Source organism: Rana temporaria, chromosome 9, assembly GCF_905171775.1.
Source record: "Rana temporaria chromosome 9, aRanTem1.1, whole genome shotgun sequence".
Classification (NCBI taxonomy): domain Eukaryota; kingdom Metazoa; phylum Chordata; class Amphibia; order Anura; family Ranidae; genus Rana; species Rana temporaria.
In genome coordinates, this window is record NC_053497.1 from 66040791 (window position 1) to 66059922 (window position 19132).

Here is a 19132-nt window from a genome sequence, read left to right on the forward strand (position 1 = left end):
TAAGAAACAGGAATGGGTGGGATATGCTCCTGAGAGGCTCCTTGGGGGCCAGAATAGCAGAGGGTGCCTACTGCAGGGACATGCAGTCAGGGGTGGCAGGAGAGGCAGAGCCTTAACTGTCATGAATATGAACATAAAAAAAAAACATTTTGAGCTTCAAGGGTCGTAGCTCGGCGACCTGAGGTCACAGAGACCCCAAGTTTTGGGGGCAGGTAGCCTAAGTCCTACCCCACCACGTAAATTCAGGGCTTGTGCATCCTATGGTAACAGAGACACGGGGCTCCTTGCACAGCCTGTCAGAAGCTACATACAGAGCGGCCAGATAAAAATACAAGCTGGCACACTCAGTTTGCAGCAGACTGAGAGGATGAACTCACAGTGCCTCTCCTCACTTCCTGTCAGAGGCACTGAGCTCAATGGACAGCTTGGAGTCTTGGACCAATGGTAAAGCACCTTTGGCCCCAAAATTTTATAACAACGTATGAAATTTTTTTTTCTAATTCTGTCTTTTTTTGTTTGTTTTTTAGAATAAAAAAAAAATCGCAGTGGTGATTAAATACCACCAAAGGAAATCTCTATTTGTGTGAAAAAAATTATAAAAATTTAGTTTGGGTACAGTGTTGCATGGCCATGCAATTGTCATTCAAATTGCGACAGCACTGAAAGCTAAGAAAAAATTTGCCTGGGCTGGAAGGGGGTATAAGTGGCCAGTGAGCAAGTGGTTAAATGAATTTTTAGGTTGTAACAACACTTTAATTTTACAACATCAGCTTTGTAATAGCGATACAAACAATTATTATCTTTGATAATTCCATATAAGCTTTTTTGAAAAATCAAATTTCATGTTTTGAGTGCTGTCTGCTGACCATCTCTTTCCACAACTTACTGGATGCTGGATGCTGTTTACATTCAACATCTAAGGATTACATATCCCATGGTACCTTGCTGGCTGCTAGCAGTGATTCCTGTACTCAGGGCCGATCCATCCTATAGGCTCACTATGCAAGCCGCTTAGGGCCCCCGCAAATCTACAGAGGGCCCCCCAAATTACTAGAGGCCCCGCCTGGTGAGAAGTCATTTTCGACTCCTCATCTCGCTGGCTGCATGGGAGAAGAGGTAAGAAGTCAGCACCACCCGCTTCTCACTTTAATGTAAGATGTAATTTCTGACAGCAGAACACCCCCTCTCCCCGCTTCTCAAATTCTTTAATGTGACATGTCACTATCGGCAGCACCCACCCGCTTCTCAACTTTAATGTGACACATAATTTTGCTTAGGGCCCAAGGGAGGATGGGTGAATACATATCACAGAAGTAAATGTGTGGGGATCTTCCAAAGTAAGTTTTCAAACTTCAAAAATGTTCAGATTAATCGGTATTGGTTAGAAATTCAATGTGGAACCCAAATATAATGATTTTACATTTTAGCACAGATACGCTAAGATAAGTAACAAACACACACAACAAGGTTTCTGCAATATTATTTTGCATTTAATGTGTATTCGATTTAAAAGTGATTGTGTAAAAAAATAAATATTCCTGCAGTTATATTAAACACAACACATGTTAATCCTCACTGACAATGTATAATGTGTAACATTTACAAAACTATGGAATGTAGTAGACACAACACTTCAAAAGTTTGATATCCAAACAAGCAAAATTAAATTGCAAAGTTTACATGTCCATTCCATGTAATCTTAAAGGGGTTGTAAAGGTTAGTTTTTATTTTCTAAATAGGTTACTTTAAGCTAGTGCATTGTTGGTTCCCTTACCTTTTCCTTCAATTTCCCTTCCAAATGTTTTTTTTCTTTGTCTGAATTTCTCACTTCCTGTTCCTCCTCAGTAAGCTGTTCAGTAAGCTGTTCTAAATGACTTTCCACCGCTCAGATGATGGTGGAAAGCTTACTGAGGAGAAACAGGAAGTGAGCAATTCAGACAAAGAAAAAAAAGATTTAGAAGGGAAATCGAAGGAAAAGGTAAGTGAACCAACAATGCGCTAGCTTAAAGGAACCTATTTAGAAAATAAAAGACAAACCTTTACAACCCCTTTAATACAGTGTTAATGATGAAATTGACAGAAAGGTACCTGAGCACCTAAAAATAAACAAACATATATCTCCAGACAGTGCTGAATAAAATGTGCAGATTTCCAAGAGCTGTTGCTCAGACATTCTTGGGAACACTTTTCTGGAAATGTTCTTCAAATGTTTTTTTTTTTTAATATTATTCTCTGTACTCTACATTTCACTGGATGGGTACAGCCGAAAGCCAAGGTTATATGGTACAATAAAAACTTACGTATGGATCCCTTTAGAAAAGCTCAAGGGTTGCCAAGCTAGAAGATGACCCTAAGGCGGGTCTTGAATATACAGCGAGGGTTAGATCTGCCCACTGGCTTGGGCAAACTTGGATGACATTCAAGAACACAGTTCATAACCACTTGTGACACTTGGAGTTGAGACCCATATTCTGATCTAGTAAGGTGAAGCATAGATAATGTGAGGACCATACTTACTCCCAAGGGCCCCTGTAGCTTTCAATTCAGTTACTGAGGATTGGGAAGAGGTTCTGCAAGATGCAATAGCTCCTTCTGTATTCCTGATATGTGCAACCCTAGAGGTGTTTAGGTAATGTTTAGCTAGACATGCCTATGGTTATGCCTATGAGTTATGGTGTGAGGTTAACTGTTATGTCTGTTCTTTTATATTGTTACTTTTTGTGCGCGTTGCTATGTGCAATGATTGGCCGGGGTATGCCCTTATGGCCCTGTTTTGTATCTCAACAACATTGAAAATACCTTAATAAAAACAATAAAAAAAAAAAAGAACACAGTTCATCAAAGAAAGTATTTAGGGCAACCATAGCATGTAACATAGGCATTTGAGTAAACCACCAAAGCAAAGGTGCTCAAACCAGTCTATGGACACTGCCAGAGACACCAGTTCTTCTGGCTAAATGCAAGAATATCAGATTGTCAGACCTGCATAGGAGGTACCTAGTGACTTACCCAATGATAATAACACAAAACATGACTCCAATGTGATCTGGTTTGTTTTGGATGACAGAGGTAAAGTTTAGTCTTGGTTACCAGTGTTTTACAATCATGCATTCAACAGATCTTCTTCACAGTCCGTAATACATGATTACAATACTTGGTGCATAGGCAAGCACCGATACAAGAAAGGACTTCAATCTCCTTTCGGAGATAGTGAGGAGTCACATATCCTTACATCTGATACAGACTTCATAATAATGAACTAAAGTGCAGAGGAGAACATAAGTCCATGTTGCTTAAGTCAGTGAACCAATGTCCTACACACATTTTGTGGTCGGTTGGCTTTCTATCAGAAATACCGGGCAGATTTCCTCTTTCTCTGGCTTACTGTAGACATTATATACATCGCTTTTTAACCATTGCTAGAAAGGAAGAAAAGGACACAGTCAAGCATTCTGACAATACCTGCATAATTTGTAAAGCAACAATAAATACAGTTTCCCATTAATGGATTTTTTTTTGGGGGGAAGTAGAGGGGAGCTTGTCAATAAACAGCTATTTCTCAAGTTTTCAGTCTTCATTTGGGACATCACATTTCCATACTAAAACTAGAGAGTGCAAAATCTGGTGCACCTGTGCTTGTAGGTAATCATCTTTTAACATCTTCAGCTTGTTCAATTAAGCTTTGACAAAAAAAAAAAATGGAAGCTGTTTTTTATGCAAAGCTGCACCAGATTTTGCACCCCCAATCAATCCCAATATGTATAGAATGCATTAAAGCAGGCATGTCCAAAGTGCAGCCCGCGGGCCATTTGCGGCCCGCGTTCCGGTTTGATGTGGCCCCCACTTGGGATTTACATATACATTCTAATGTGGCCCCCAAAGTATATCCGCTAGTTATTTTATTCTTTTTTGAATACATCTTCAGCATGACAAATTCAGAGCGCCGCTTTCATTGTTAGGATGTGTAGCGGGGCGTGTAGTTGGGCGTGTTCACAAGTCCTAATTGCCAGAGCCAATATGAAGCTGACAGCGCACAGAGCCAATCACAGGCACTATGACATTTCCCCGATCTCTGCATCTGCAGTCCGCTATGTCAGCTTCACAGCAACTCTGGCAAATAAACTTGTTAAAACGTCCAGCTAAACATCCTAACAATTAGAGAGGCGCTCTGGATTTGTCATGCTGAAGATGTATCCAAAAAACAAACAAATAACACGCGGATATACTTGGGGGGGGGGGCTCATCATGTTACAAAATGAAAAGTATGCCTTTTGCAATAAACTTTGTATAAAATATTTAATTTGCATTTCATTTTAATGGTTCAAAGGAAGTCAGGTAAAATGGTCGGCCCTCACGCATGTTCACTTCATGAAATTTGTCCCTCTTTGAAAAAAGTTTGGACACCCCTGCATTAAAGTAAAACTTCTGCCATTAGAACCACTTTAAGAATATGTGGTAAAATCCTTTTTATCGCTAGGTTCACTTCTTAATGGAACTACTTTTTTATTTTATAAACAAGGCACGCTGGATATAATAGGTGATCATTGCAAGAAATTGATTTAAATATTTCTCAAATAATGCAAGGTTAGGTGATTTTAAAACACTGTTTCTTAGGTGTAAATGTTTACCTGAAAATCTTTTGGAAAAATTCTTGCTGGATCTGGGATTTGAGGGCAGATAAAGTCCTTCAGTCTATGTAAAGAAAAAAAGGATTGTGAACACATAAAACTGCCTAAAGTAAATTAAGTTTGTGTATATTTTCAGACAATCTGCAGTGGTGCTTTGAAAATCATAAATAACTGCAAATTAAAATACTTATCGGTAAAATTTTATATATTGGAGCTTATCAGTCCTTAGATGTGGTTACTGCATTATTTATAATTCTTTCCATTTAGGAACATTTACAACATTACAGAAAATACCTGTTGATCTTACCAGAAATTAGGTGTCTTTGTTACTTCTAATTGTCTCCCTCTTACCCATGTAATGGAGATGGAGAAAGGGAGACATGTTTAAAATCCAGCCTGGGTGGCAATCATGGCTCCCCCCCATAGATGGAGTGGAGAAGTAAGCATAGCTACTCTAGGACAGGAAGTTTATTTTTCTTAGAATTACTAGGTGAAAACTATTGGAAGGGATGATAAGGGGTCATATCCAAGAGTCTGCTGATGAAAATAGTATCATTAGTAGTAACCAACATGGATTTATGTAAGACGAGACCGTTCTTGCTAGACCAACCTTTTAAAATTCTATAAGGAGGTCAGTCAGGGCCGCCATCAGGGGGGTACAGGCAGTACACCTGTAAGGGGCTCGGAGGCCCCCAGGGCCCCAGATGGCAACCCCCCTTTTTTTATTTATTTTTTAATATATTTTTATTTTATTTTTTATTAAAGGGCCCATTTATTTATTTTTACGGACCCGGAGATCCCCAGGGCCCCAGATGGCAACTCCCCCCTTTTTGTCATTTTTTATAAAAAAAAATATTTTTTTTAATATATTTTTATTTTATTTTTTAAAGGGCCAATTTTTTTTTTTTAATAGGGGTCCGGAGGTCCCCAGGGCCCCGGATGACAATCACCCTTTTTTTTATAAAAATATAAATATTTTTTTATTTCTTTTAATTTTATATATATATTATTATTATTATTATTAAAGGGCTTAGTTCTAATGAGAATAAATTTGTGACCGAAAAAAAAATCCTGTTAGGATAATAATGCATACCAGTGTGTTATGAAACATCCAAAAGGCCAATAAACATCCAAAACATTCTAAATGAACCTGTTCTTGAATTAGAACATCTCTGCTAGTTAAAAAAAAAAAAACAGAAATAAAAAAAACTTACGTTTCCATATAGACAAGTAAGATAACTGCTGCAATAATGATTACAGCTGAAATGATGAGAGGTACAATTATAGATGTTAATCTTTTGTCATCCATCCCTAAAAAACAACCAGAAACAAGCAATTAATAAATCTACATGCAAAAATATAATGTTCCATGAAAAAAAGGATATTCCAAATGTAGCAGATTTATAAGATGACAGACAATGATCATATTGGAAGATGATGGATGATTTATTATTATCACCCTTATCACGATAAATTAAAGAATACATTTAAAAACAAATTTCAATGGTACTAAATGACAATTTTTAGCATATGCATAGAGGAAAATATTCAAATAGAATAGTTCAGTTAATCTGCAACCACATTCACAGATGTCTAGAAGAAGTGAGAGCCGCAAAATACTTGGAAAACAGCTCATGCGTGAAAAATGCCTTTTCAATATTTACAGGATTGTTTTAGTGGCAAAAAGTCTTACATTTTGTGTGATAACTGAGAAACACATCTGTTTTCACTCAAGACAAAAATTGCTTCTTAGTAAAAAATCTATAGCTTTAGAGCCGGTTCACACTGGGGCGACCTGGAATCCAACTTCAAGTCGCCCTAAGTCGCGCGGTCGAGAAAATGAATGGAAGAGAATGGGAGCCGTCTTAACCTCCCTGGCGGTATGATTATTTCAGAAAAAAGGTGCTGAAAGCGGTACCAATATTTGAAAGGAAATTTGGCGTTTTATACTGTAGGCCTGTAATTCTTAGGAATAACTCATTTAAATCTGACCAAACAAGAGTCTAGTAGGCATCCCGGGTATGAAATTTTTTTAAAAACAAAATTATAAATTATAATATAATAGATAATTATAAATAATTATAACAAATAATAATATAATTATAATAAAAATTATTCAATAATGTAATCAACTCAAAAACACTGAAATTTGCTCAGTTGCAGAATTGTCGCTGTCATTACTTTTATTTTTTTATGCCAAATTTCCCCACAAATCGCTATCGCACAATTCTGCAAGTGATTCTAATTTATTATCGCTGTTTTCTAGCTGCTCTAAAACCATTTTTGACATAAAGGGACACTTTTGGTTGCTATGGACAATCTACAGTTTGCAGGCAGAAAGAACAGTTTTTATTATATCAAGAACATGTAGGGCACTGGGCAGACCACTAGGGACAAGGGGGTGTGTAATTTTTACATACAGTACTGTAATCTATAAGATGACAGTATACTGTATGTATTGTGTTTGTTTACCTTTTTGAATTTGGCGCCGTTCTCCGTCCCCGTGCGTCGTAAGGTCGCAGGGAACGGAGATCGGCGGCACAGGAGGACACTGTTGTGCCCACAAAGTTTTTTACAAAATGTTCGGTCTTTTTTTATTTATAGCGCAAAAAAAAAAAAAATCAATTGGTGATTAAATACTACCAAAAGAAAGCTTTATTTGTGTGGGGAAAAATTACCCAAATTTCATATGGGTTCAGTGTTACATGACTGAGTAATTGTCATTCAAAATGTGACAGCACTGAAAGCTGAAAGATGGCCTGGTCAGAAAGGGGGTATAAGTGCCCAGTGGGCAAGTGGTTAAACTGACCATGCCGAGGCATGGAAGCACATCCATTCCAGAATGGTCAGTTTTCTTCTTTTTATTCTACTTGGGGGAACAGCCTGCCTTGCCTCCAATGGCCAAGACTTGTGTTGACATGTCCCCCTGCATAGCTCTTCACTGGGAAGATCAGTGTATTTATTTTCCTCTGCCTCTTGCTGACATTCTTCTCCTGCAAAGAAGAACGACTGTTCTTAAAGTTATTCTAGACATGAGGCAGTTGTGCAATGCACACACAAGCAGAAAAGAGATCTAAAAAGGCCTATGCTGGGCAGAGATCCTCAAATCTCAATAAAATTAATGTTCCTAACAAATAGTGGCTTTCATGTCTCCAGAAAGGGCTCCAGATTTCCTTAGAAAAAAAATGAAACGTATTTTCCCTAGAGACTTCAACAGGTAGATTTATTACATGATGAAGGGTTTGCTGATAGGTTTCCAGGTGTTAATGTAGCTTCTGGAATATATTTGAGCATAATGGTCACTCGTTCAGGAGAAAGTTTGTTCAGCAAATTGGAACTGATAAAGAATTAACAGAGGTCCTCGATGACCCAAAAAAAACGAAGTGCTCTGTGCCTACTGGCTGTCGAGAGCAGTATCCTCAAGATGATGAAGATTTATGAGTTAGGCAGCCCGTAGATTGTGCAATTTTCTTTCCTTCCAACATGGTTGTGCAGGGAGCCTTCAGAACACAATCAATACTGCTAGCGGCTGTAGCTGTCGGCAGTAAATGCACATGAAAAATCAAACAGGCTGGTTGTACCAAACTAAATTGATGGATCAATTTGGGTACAACCAGCCTGCCCATAGATGGATCGAATCTCCGCCAGTCCCTGCTGAACCGGCTCCATCTATGGCCGATTAAAGATTTTGCAGGTGCAAGTAGGAGAAGAAAAACTTTTTGTAAATATTGTAGTGTAATGCATAACTGTGATGTACAATTGGTCAGTTCCAATTACCTGTGTAATGTGTATTCTAATGCCCTGTACACACGATCGGTTTGTCTGATGAAAAAGATCGGTTCGTCTGATGGACCGTTTTCATTGGACGAACTGATCGTGTGTGGGCCCCATCGTTTTTTTTCCTATCGGTGAAAAAACTTATAGCTAGATTCAAGTAGAGCACCGCTGTAAGTTAGCGAGGCAAGTACATGATTCACAAAGTACTTGCCTGCTAAGTTACGGCGGCGTAGCGTAAATCGGGCGGGCGTAATGGCGCCTAATTCAAATTCAGGTGAGGGGGCGTGTTTTATGTTAATGGAGGGTGACCTGACGTGATTGACGTATTTTACTAACGGCGCCGTCCGTGTACATATCCCAGTGTGCATTGCGGCAAAGTACGCCGCACAGTCCTATTGGTTTCGACGTGGACGTAAATGACGTAAATCCCTATTCACAGACGACTTACGCAAACTACGTAAAATTTTCAAATTTCGACGCGGAAACGACGGCCATACTTAACATTACTATTCCAGCTATTTGATAGAATAACTTTAGGCCTGAAAGTGCGTTACGTAAATGGCGTATCTTTACTGCGTCGGGCAAGCGTACGTTCGTGAATCGGTGAATCGGTGAATCTACTCATTTACATATTCTAGCGGTCAGCCTAAAAATGACACTTTAGGATACGACGGTGTAAGACACTTACGCCGCTCGTATCTGAGCCTAATTTAAGCGTATCTGGTTTCCAGAATATGCTTAAATTTGCGTTGGCGTAGATTCCGAGTTAGGTCGGCGTATCTACTGATACGCCGGCCTAACTCTCTGTGAATCACCCCCATAGAACCATTTTTTAAATTTTCTGATGGTTAAAAAATCGATATAAAAAAACGATCGTCTGTGGGCAAGTTCATCGGTTAAAAATCCACGCATGCTCAGAATCAAGTCGACGCATGCTCGGAAGCATTGAACTTCATTTTTCTCAGCACGTCGTAGTGTTTTACGTCAGCGCGTTCTGACACGAACGGATTTTTAACTGATGGTGTGTAGGCAAGACTGATGAAAGTCAGCTTCACCGGATATCTGATGAAAAAATCCATCGGTCCGTTTTCATCGGATGAACCGATCGTGTGTACCTGGCATTATAGTCTATATAATTGTGGAACAAAATCAAACAAGTGTCTGCTTCAGAACCTAACTTTTTTTTAAATAAATGTGGTTTATCATTCATTTCAATTCACTTTTTTGTTATATAATTTATTTCTATGTAGAGGGGCCCCTGAACTTGAAGTAACCTGGGACCCCCAAGGCTTAAATCTGGTACTGTAGACACTATGAACCCTTAAAGAGAAACACAAAAACAAAATACCTGGAAGTATTGTTTCCTTACTCCAGTCGCTCCAGATAAAATTGGCATTATCAAATAACACAATATGTGAAAGCTTTACCCGTACTTTTATTGTGTATGTAACATCAGGCAGAACAGTAAGGATCATGCTGCTGGGAGTCATCTGAAAAATCAAATAAATAATCATGTTTCTGGTCATTTACAGAATATATCAATATTGAATTACTATGTAGTCCCAATGTTTCTACCTATTACACTTTCCCATCCATATCACATTGACGATTAGTGCTAAGCACAGTAGCTCAAGGAACAAATGCCAGGGATTCTGTCTAATCAAACAGTATCACAAAAATATTACCTACCGTATTGCTTAAAGTGGTTGTAAAACCTTACATATACCCAGGGCAGCCATCAGGAATTATGGGGCCCCTTACACAGCTTCAGGCATGGGCCCTTCTGGAGCAGAGAACCGGGGGGGGTGCTGCCGCCTGAAATTGAGAAGCGGGGGGGGGCTGCCACGAATTGAGAAGCGGGGGGGGGGCTTTACAAAAAGGGGGTGCCTGTACCCCCCTAATGGCGGCCCTGCATATACTCAGTGAAGTGACTGGCCTCAGGTGATTCACAGAGATGAAACAAATATATTATATTATAAATATAACTTTCTGATGTTAGAGAGTCCTGAGATAAGGTTGGCCAGGGAGTCTTAGGACCCACTTCCTGTTCAGCTAGGAGGAGAAGAACTGACCCCGGGGTTCGGAAGAGTCAAGGAGCAGCTCAGCCAGGGGTCGTCTCCAGCTGGGACTCATCTCCCTTTTCCAGGGATGGCTCACCCGCAGCCACATCCAGTGCGGCGGCAAACACCCCCCCCCCCGGGGCCGCTGCACTAACACTCTCCTCCACCATCACCCGCTGTCCTTACCTTGGATGCGGGCAGTGAGAGCGTGGCAGGCTCAAGGAAAGCTGTTCTGGTGTCTTCTCCTGGAGCAGCTTCCGCAGCATCTCCTCTCTCCTCCTCCTGGCGCTAGTCGTCTAATAGGATCACCAGACGTTTTTGCCAATCAGGAAACGGGTTTCATACCTGCTTCCCGATTGGCCGGGAGGAGGATCAGTGTTGCAACAGCTGGGTGGGCTCAAGTTGCAATGCTCTGCATCCACCTTATTTTGAAGTCTATGGCTTTAATCAGTGCTTAAAAAAAAAAAACCTGGCCTCTCTTATTCAAATGCCCAATGACCTGAAAGGGGTAGGACACATGATTAGGGGGTGGCCGTAGTGGCAGTGGATAAATTCATCCTATGCATGAATCTATCCATTGCATATAGGTGGTAGCGAGGGTAGGGGGGTGGCGCCCTGGTTGGTTTGCCTCCTCCAAGTATTGGCACCAGCTGCCACTGCCTTGGCTTATTATATATCTTGGGGGCTCAACAGCAAGATATGCCTGTCACTTTCCAGTCCACCTTGGAGATTAAAATGTGTCCACACACCCATTTATCACCTTTTGTTGCCTTCTCCTATATAAAGTTGAAATTAAAAGACAATTAGGAGAGTGGGATTCCCCAGTAGTAACCACCGCAGATATGCCGACTCAGGAATTGAAGCAGCATCAACCAACAACTGAAATATCAGTTTGTCATACACAGACATACAATGCAAAACTGAAACTCAAAATGACCTGCCTACTTTGTTCATCTCAAGCGAGGACAAGCAAAATGAGACAGCAAGTGAGAGAGAGAACATAAGAAATTAAATGCATGTTAGAGGGAGAGGCATGAAAGAAAAATCAGAAGAAAAGTGAGACTTCCATTTATTAAATCTTCTGCCCTTGTTGCTTTAACTTTGGATAGTAAAAAAAAGTTTCTTGTCTGGTAAAAAGCCTAGGCTTATGACATCATGCAAAAAAGAAGAGTGCAATATAAAGGCCTAATAATGCACATGAAAGATACCAAGCATAGAAACAACACACCACGTAGTGAAAAATGGTGTATGGGTGAAAAAGCTGCTATTTAAAATTAAACGGGAGAACCCGTTTAAAAGATATGAGAAAAAGAATCTATAAAATCAATGAACTGAAGTTCAAAAGATAAACAGCGCTAGTAGAGTAGGTAAATAACCAGCTCCAAGAACATGTAATATCCCAGTGAGCTCAGGTGATGTGCAAGGAGTTCAAACCTAGAGTGCATGTGCACCTGACATCTCTAGAGTGAGATACCCTATATGTGAAAAAAACTTTTCAAAGGGTGAATGCTTACCACAATGAAGCAAAACAATAGTAATGCAAAAAAACTCACACCAACTGGTTCTCCAGGTATTGTTAAGGCAGCTCACTTCTCAGCCAGTTGTCATGTAAGATAAACAATACAAACAAATGATAGTGCAGTGTGTCTAAGAATGACTCAGACTGGTAAAGTAGGTAGGTGACCATTAGTGAATGCCCGTACAATAATAACTGTTAAAATGAACATAGGTAAAGAAAAGGTTTCACCGCCTCTCCAATCCTCCAGGGGCCGCGCGCGTGCTGTGTGATGACAGCTGTAACGAGATCCGTATGGTGGTTAATGGAGCGCAGTGGAACGCAAGTCTGTATCCTGGTGTTGCGTCGCTGTAGCCATGCCCTGACGCGTTTCGTCACTTCCGACTTCGACAGAGGGCGTGGCTACACGGCGCAGTCACTCTCCCTTTTGTACTCCGTCAACTAAGGCTATTGGATGAGCTCTGACCATCCTCCGGTACTGATTGGTGCTAATACTGACTGGATGGACGGCACGACTTCAGCCTTGTTGTGTGAAGTTTAATAAGGGGAAGGTGGAATACCAGGGAATGAGCCACTGCTATACTTTAATATGGTCATCCTCTTGGAGGGTTGTAAAGAAGATCCTGGACCCTCCAAGAAAACCACCATCTATATGGGATAAAGACGCATTCTTTCCATGCAAAAAATGTCTCCCATGCAAAGAAGCGGATAGAGCAAGAGGTCCCGTAGAGTTTTTCACTGCCACATCCAATGGCATACAGTTTAAGGTGAAATCCTTCATCACATGCAACACCACACATGTGGTATACATGCTACAATGCCCCTGCAAATTGATGTATATAGGCCGCACAAAAAGAAAACTCAGAATAAGAATTGCTGAACATGTGGCCAATATTAAACTTGGGTATAAGGACCACAATGTCTCTCTTCACTTCAAATTGTTCCATGATAGCAACCCTGCCGGTCTCAAGTTCTGGGGTGTTGAACATGTAGAAGCCACTTAGAGAGGATGTAACCACATAAGAGAACTTTCAAAAAAAGAAACGGAATGGATATATCTGGCCGGCACATTGGTGCCGAAAGGGTTAAATGTAGATCTAGACATCAATTGTTTTATTAGTGACTTTTGATTTTTTATTAAGCGTCCTTATAAGGTACGCTTTCATATCACATACAGAACAACTGTCGCCCTTTTGCATTCATTAGCAGCCTTTTTTAGCTTTTTTAGCTTTTATGTATCCACCGTTTTACTGTATCTTTTATTATCAACTCCCATTTATTGGCCTCGTTTTATATATTGGTCTCCGCCCACTTTTAATCCTCCTCCCTTAATGTTTTAATATTTTAATATTTTAGCATTTTAATATTTCATCATTTTTTAAATTTCAATATTTTAATATTTATTGATAATCCTGGTTACGAGTCTTTTTGTTGTATTAATCTCAACATTAGTCCTCATCCACGGATTTTGCTGTTCAGTTTCTCTCCGCATAAGTGCCCCATTACTACTAAGTAGACATAGCCTTGGTAGAATATATGAGTGGTCCCTTTCCCTAAATTCAGTCCTCCCACTTGACAGAAATCCTCGGAAGAAATAACCTACATAAGTTATATGTGTAAGGACTTAATCCCTCCGTCCATGTCCATATATGCATAGGTACAACCATACCATAAAATGTATTACACATACGCCCTACATAGAATATATAACTTTCTCACCAAGACATATGGGCACTCTCTTTTGCAGATGACATGGAATAACTACTGTCTTTATTTCATCTCAGCAATTGCATATATATGTGCCGCCCTTACTGAGCAGTGCACTACTGTTCGTTTTTCATAGTTTGTGAGCTTTGACGGAACAGGAGATCACCGGAAGTTTCACCTTATTATTGTTTCCTTAGTATGTTTAATACTACACCGTAATGTGAACTTCCTTATGACATTCCTTTTAAATATTTATCTTTCATATGTATCTCTTTAAAAGTATCTGCTTTAGCAATCACATAATGCTGCATTACCCGAAGCGCTACTAAGAAACGCCCACAATGCGTGTGATTGGTTGATATACTACCCATATTTTAATACAATTCCTTTTTTACTTCTAGTTTCTTTTAATTATTTGATTATCTTATTTAACATATGATAACCGCATTTACCATCGCTTGTAGTGATCGTTTACAAACGATCGCTTTGTCCACTGTGGCAAGGCGTTTTTATGCACAACCCCCGGTCTATGACCATATTAAAGTATAGCAGTGGCTCATTCCCTGGTATTCCACCTTCCCCTTATTAAACTTCACACAACAAGGCTGAAGTCGTGCCGTCCATCCGGTCAGTATTAGCACCAATCAGTACCGGAGGATGGTCAGAGCTCATCCAATAGCCTTAGTTGACGGAGTACAAAAGGGAGAGTGACTGCGCCGTGTAGCCACGCCCTCTGTCGAAGTCGGAAGTGACGAAACGCGTCAGGGCATGGCTACAGCGACGCAACACCAGGATACAGACTTGCGTTCCACTGCGCTCCATTAACCACCATACGGATCTCGTTACAGCTGTCATCACACAGCACGCGCGCGGCCCCTGGAGGATTGGAGAAGCGGTGAAACCTTTTCTTTACCTACGTTCATTTTAACAGTTATTATTGTACGGGCATTCACTAATGGTCACCTACCTACTTTACCAGTCTGAGTCATTCTTAGACACACTGCACTATCATTTGTTTGTATTGTTTATCTTACATGACAACTGGCTGAGAAGTGAGCTGCCTTAACAATACCTGGAGAACCAGTTGGTGTGAGTTTTTTTGCATTACCATTGTTTTGCTTCATTGTGGTAAGCATTCACCCTTTGAAAAGTTTTTTTTCACATATAGGGTATCTCACTCTAGAGATGTCAGGTGCACATGAACTCTAGGTTTGAACTCCTTGCACATCACCTGAGCTCACTGGGATATTACATGTTCTTGGAGCTGGTTATTTACCTACTCTACTAGCGCTGTTTATCTTTTGAACTTCAGTTCATTGATTTTATAGATTCTTTTTCTCTTATGACATCATGCACATATCTCTCTCTCACTCACATGAGAGTTTGCCAGGAAGGGAGGGAGGATGAGTCATAAGAGGGCCAATGAGAGCTGCAGAGCTGGAGGCATGCCTATGTGTATCTGTGTAAATCCAGGAAGTGAATAGGCAGAAGCTTCAGCTTCCCACAGATAAAAAGGCTGCAGCCAGACTCAGTGGAGGGAGATTTCTGCAGCATTTCTGGCAAGTACAGAATAACAGTATATATATATATATATATATATATATATATATATATATATATATATATATATATATTAGGGCTGTTACTGATTAAAATTCTTGTGTTCGATTAATCCTTTTTTTATTAATCGATTAATCGACTAATTTCGATTAATTAACGCAAGAATATACACATTTGCCCCCCATGCTGTTAGATTATACACATTTGCCCCATGCTGTAATATACACATCTGCCCCCATACTGCAAGAATATACACATCTGCCCCCATGTGTACATTACAGCAGCATGGGGGCAGATGTGTACATTACAGCAGCATGGGGGCAGATGTGTACATTACAGTAGCATGGGGGCAGATCTGTATATTGCAGCATGGGGGCAGATGTGTACATTACAGTAGCATGGGGGCAGATGTGTATATTACAGCATGGGGGCAGATGTGTACATTACAGTAGCATGGGGGCAGATGTGTATATTACAGCATGGGGGCAGATGTGTATATGACAGCATGGGGGCAGATGTGTATATTACAGCATGGGGGCAGATGTGTATATTCTTGCAGTATGGGGGCAGATGTGTATATTAAAGCATGGGGGCAGATGTGTATATTAAAGCATGGGGGCAGATGTGTATATTAAAGCATGGGGGCAGATTTGTATATTAAAGCATGGGGGCAGATGTGTATATTAAAGCATGGGGGCAGATGTGTATATGACAGCATCTGCCCCCATGCTTTAATATACACATCTGCCCCCGTACTGCAAGAATATACACATTTGCCCCCATGCTTTACATACACATTTTCCCCCATGCTTTACATACACATTTGCCCCCATGCTTTACATACACATTTTCCCCCATGCTTTACATACACATTTGCCCCCATGCTTTACATACACATTTGCCCCCATGCTTTACATACACATTTGCCCCCATGCTTTACATACACATTTGCCCCCATGCTTTACATACACATTTGCCCCCATGCTTTACATACACATTTGCCCCCATGCTTTACATACACATTTGACCCCATGCTTTACATACACATTTGCCCCCATGCTTTACATACACATTTGCCCCCATGCTTTACATACACATATGCCCCCATGCTTTACATACACATATGCCCCCATGCTTTAATATAAAGGATGGTTGTTGTCCTCTCTTACCTACAGACCCGTCCGCAGAGTAGCTGATGGACACGTGCGCAAGGGAAGATAATACAAGCAGGCGGGCGGGTGATGATGACGTCAGCACGCCGCTACTTGGCTGCCGCCGGGTGGACCAAGATGGCCGCGGCTCCGGAGCTAGGCCGAAGCTGCGGCCTTTCCTATGGGCGAGACCGCGGAGTTCACTCCGCGGATCGTCGATCAAAATAATTTTAGTCGATCAAAGAAATTAACGATTAATCGAACAATTAATCGTTAATTTCCACAGCCCTAATATATATATATATATATATATATATATATATATATATATATATATATATATATATATATATATAAAATAATATACAAAGTGGTTGGACGGAAGCTTCAGAATGGCAAAGATGTTTTTATTACAAATTATGTAAGAAGGCTGCAGCTCTTCTTTAAAGTGGTATTAAGCCCCCATTCACATTGAGGCAATCTGACATGTCAAATCGCATGCCAAATCACAGCCTATTGCCGTCAATGCCACTGTCTGAATTGGTGCAACATCAACTTTGGGGTGCCTCAGTGATTCCCAAAAGTAGTTCCTGCACTACTTTTGGTGACTTTGTCTTTCAAATCTCCCCTGAACTCGCAATGAAATGGAGGTATGAAATTTAAACTCGCCTCCAATGTGGCTAAAACCAAAAATGTAATATATTGTAGTAATGACTGCATTGTTTTTCTTTTTTTAAGTGTAGCGCCCTCTACCATAGGTAGATGTTAGAGGTGAGTTTTTTTGTGTATGGCTGTCAGGCAGGTACATTTAGAAAGGCCTATGCTTCATGCTAGGCCTGCTTGTTTTAATCTAGAGGGCAGGGAGTGGTTAGTGTAGCAGCGGGAGCGACCACCTGTGCTTCACTTCTTGGGCATCTCCCCTGCTTCCAGAAAGAATGTTCTGGAAGAGGGACAGGGCTGGGAATTGGAGTGACAGGGAGCTCATGTGAGGAGCCCTGACCAATCCCCAACTGGAATTGACAGGGGGAAGGCCTCCTACTTAAGCTCAGGTCCAGCCCACTGGAAGGGAGTTGTCAGCTGGGAGAAATTAAGAATGAAGTGTTAGACTGCAAGCAGGAGGCCCATTGCCATCTGGGGGGGTGCGCACCTCAGCGGAGGAGCTCGGGAGCTAGGAGGAAGCCTCCATCCTTACACGGTCATGAGGGAGGTGTTCTGGAACAGAGGAGCTGGAGAAACAGTCGGTATGCATGTCCAGTTAAGTTCTTCACCATTGACTCAGGGCAGGAGAAAATCGGTGAGTGAGGCACAGTGGATATCTGGAGGAGGCATGCCAGGGGAGCTGGGTGCAAGGCGAGACTGTGGGGTTTTGGGTCAAATCGATGTGGCCTGTGGGCACAGGATTTGCAAGTCGGGCTAGCTGGGATCAATGGTCCACCAACAAACTCAAGCTGCTAAACAACTAGGCCGCAAGAAGGGGTACTGCAGGCCCCTGGCCTATTAACAAATCAGCAAGTTCAGCAACCCCCCCGTACCCATTCAGAGTGATCCTTGGTGTAATATGAAGATGATGGGGAGGAGAAACTAGAATTGCACAGTGAAGTTTTGTGCAGGAGGAGAAGAGTACTGGAAGTAATAGTCTGCAGGAGTTGGTTCAGAGGAGGTGACTGTGAATGTTAAGCCTCGTACACACGATCAGTCCATCCGATGAGAACGGTCTGATGGACCGTTGTGATCGGCTAACCGATGAAGCTGACTGTTGGTCCGTCACGCCTACACACCATAGGTTAAAAAAACGATCGTGTCAGAACGCAGTGACGAAAAACACAACGACGTGCCGAAAAGAACGAAGTTCAATGCTTCCAAGCATGCGTCGACTTGATTCTGAGCATGCGTGGATTTTTAACCGCGCTAATTGGAATTAATATAAATATGGTGAAACACCAGTGACTAATGAAATCAAATAATTCAATGTATGGTGGTAAGCACCATCAATGAAGTAAGTGCAAGTTGTGAATAACTACTAAATGGCATAAATGTCTCTATAATTAATAAGGACACATTGACAGTCCAAACGAGCCAAGAGGTTAAAAGTAGTCCACAGGTGTGTGATGAGAGGAATCTTTAGGTAACAGTGATGACGACCACGCTGTGTTCAGAACAAACAGGAGACCTCCACCACAGATAATACTGACTCTTACCAGAATTCAGTAAATAATAAGCATGAAATCAAATCCAGCAGCAGCCCACAAGATTGTCTTCAACCAGCGGTATCCATATATTAGTAATCACCATTAAAATCCAGGCTCCATAGGTACAAAGGAAACACCAAGAGAGGAATATAGCGTAATACTGCGCTGGTTTATTGTAACATAGAAAAGCTAAATGCTTACTTACATTTCCAAAGATAAAATAGGCATCGAGCGGACATAAAATTGGGTAGCAGAGTAAAAAAGACACAGCCGGCCGGACTGTGTATAGGCGTACGTCCGGATATCCGGATCCTTACACTTGGTAAACGCGGCAACGTCAGGGCGTCTCCTGACGTTGCCGCGCCCTGACGCCCTGACGTTGCCGCGTTTACCAAGTGTAAGGATCCGGATATCCGGACGTACGCCTATACACAGTCCGGCCGGCTGTGTCTTTTTTACTCTGCTACCCAATTTTATGTCCGCTCGATGCCTATTTTATCTTTGGAAATGTAAGTAAGCATTTAGCTTTTCTATGCTACAATAA

At 41.1% G+C, this 19132-nt stretch overlaps 1 protein-coding gene across 3 annotated transcripts in view; it reads right to left on the reverse strand.

Moving 5' to 3' along the window:
- The window catches only part of LOC120913614 (interleukin-13 receptor subunit alpha-1-like), a 292879-nt gene that overhangs the window by 197948 nt on the left and 75799 nt on the right, over positions 1-19132 (reverse strand). For 2 of the 3 annotated variants that reach the window (XM_040323690.1, XM_040323693.1), the window contains exons 8-10: positions 9754-9895; positions 5843-5939; positions 4629-4692 (exon numbers count right to left, since the gene is read on the reverse strand). In XM_040323690.1, coding sequence (XP_040179624.1) covers positions 4629-4692; positions 5843-5939; positions 9754-9895 — 303 coding nt within the window. Of the gene's footprint in view, positions 1-2211; positions 3420-4628; positions 4693-5842; positions 5940-9753; positions 9896-19132 lie in introns of those variants that run through there. The other variant, XM_040323692.1, reaches the window with a different exon arrangement.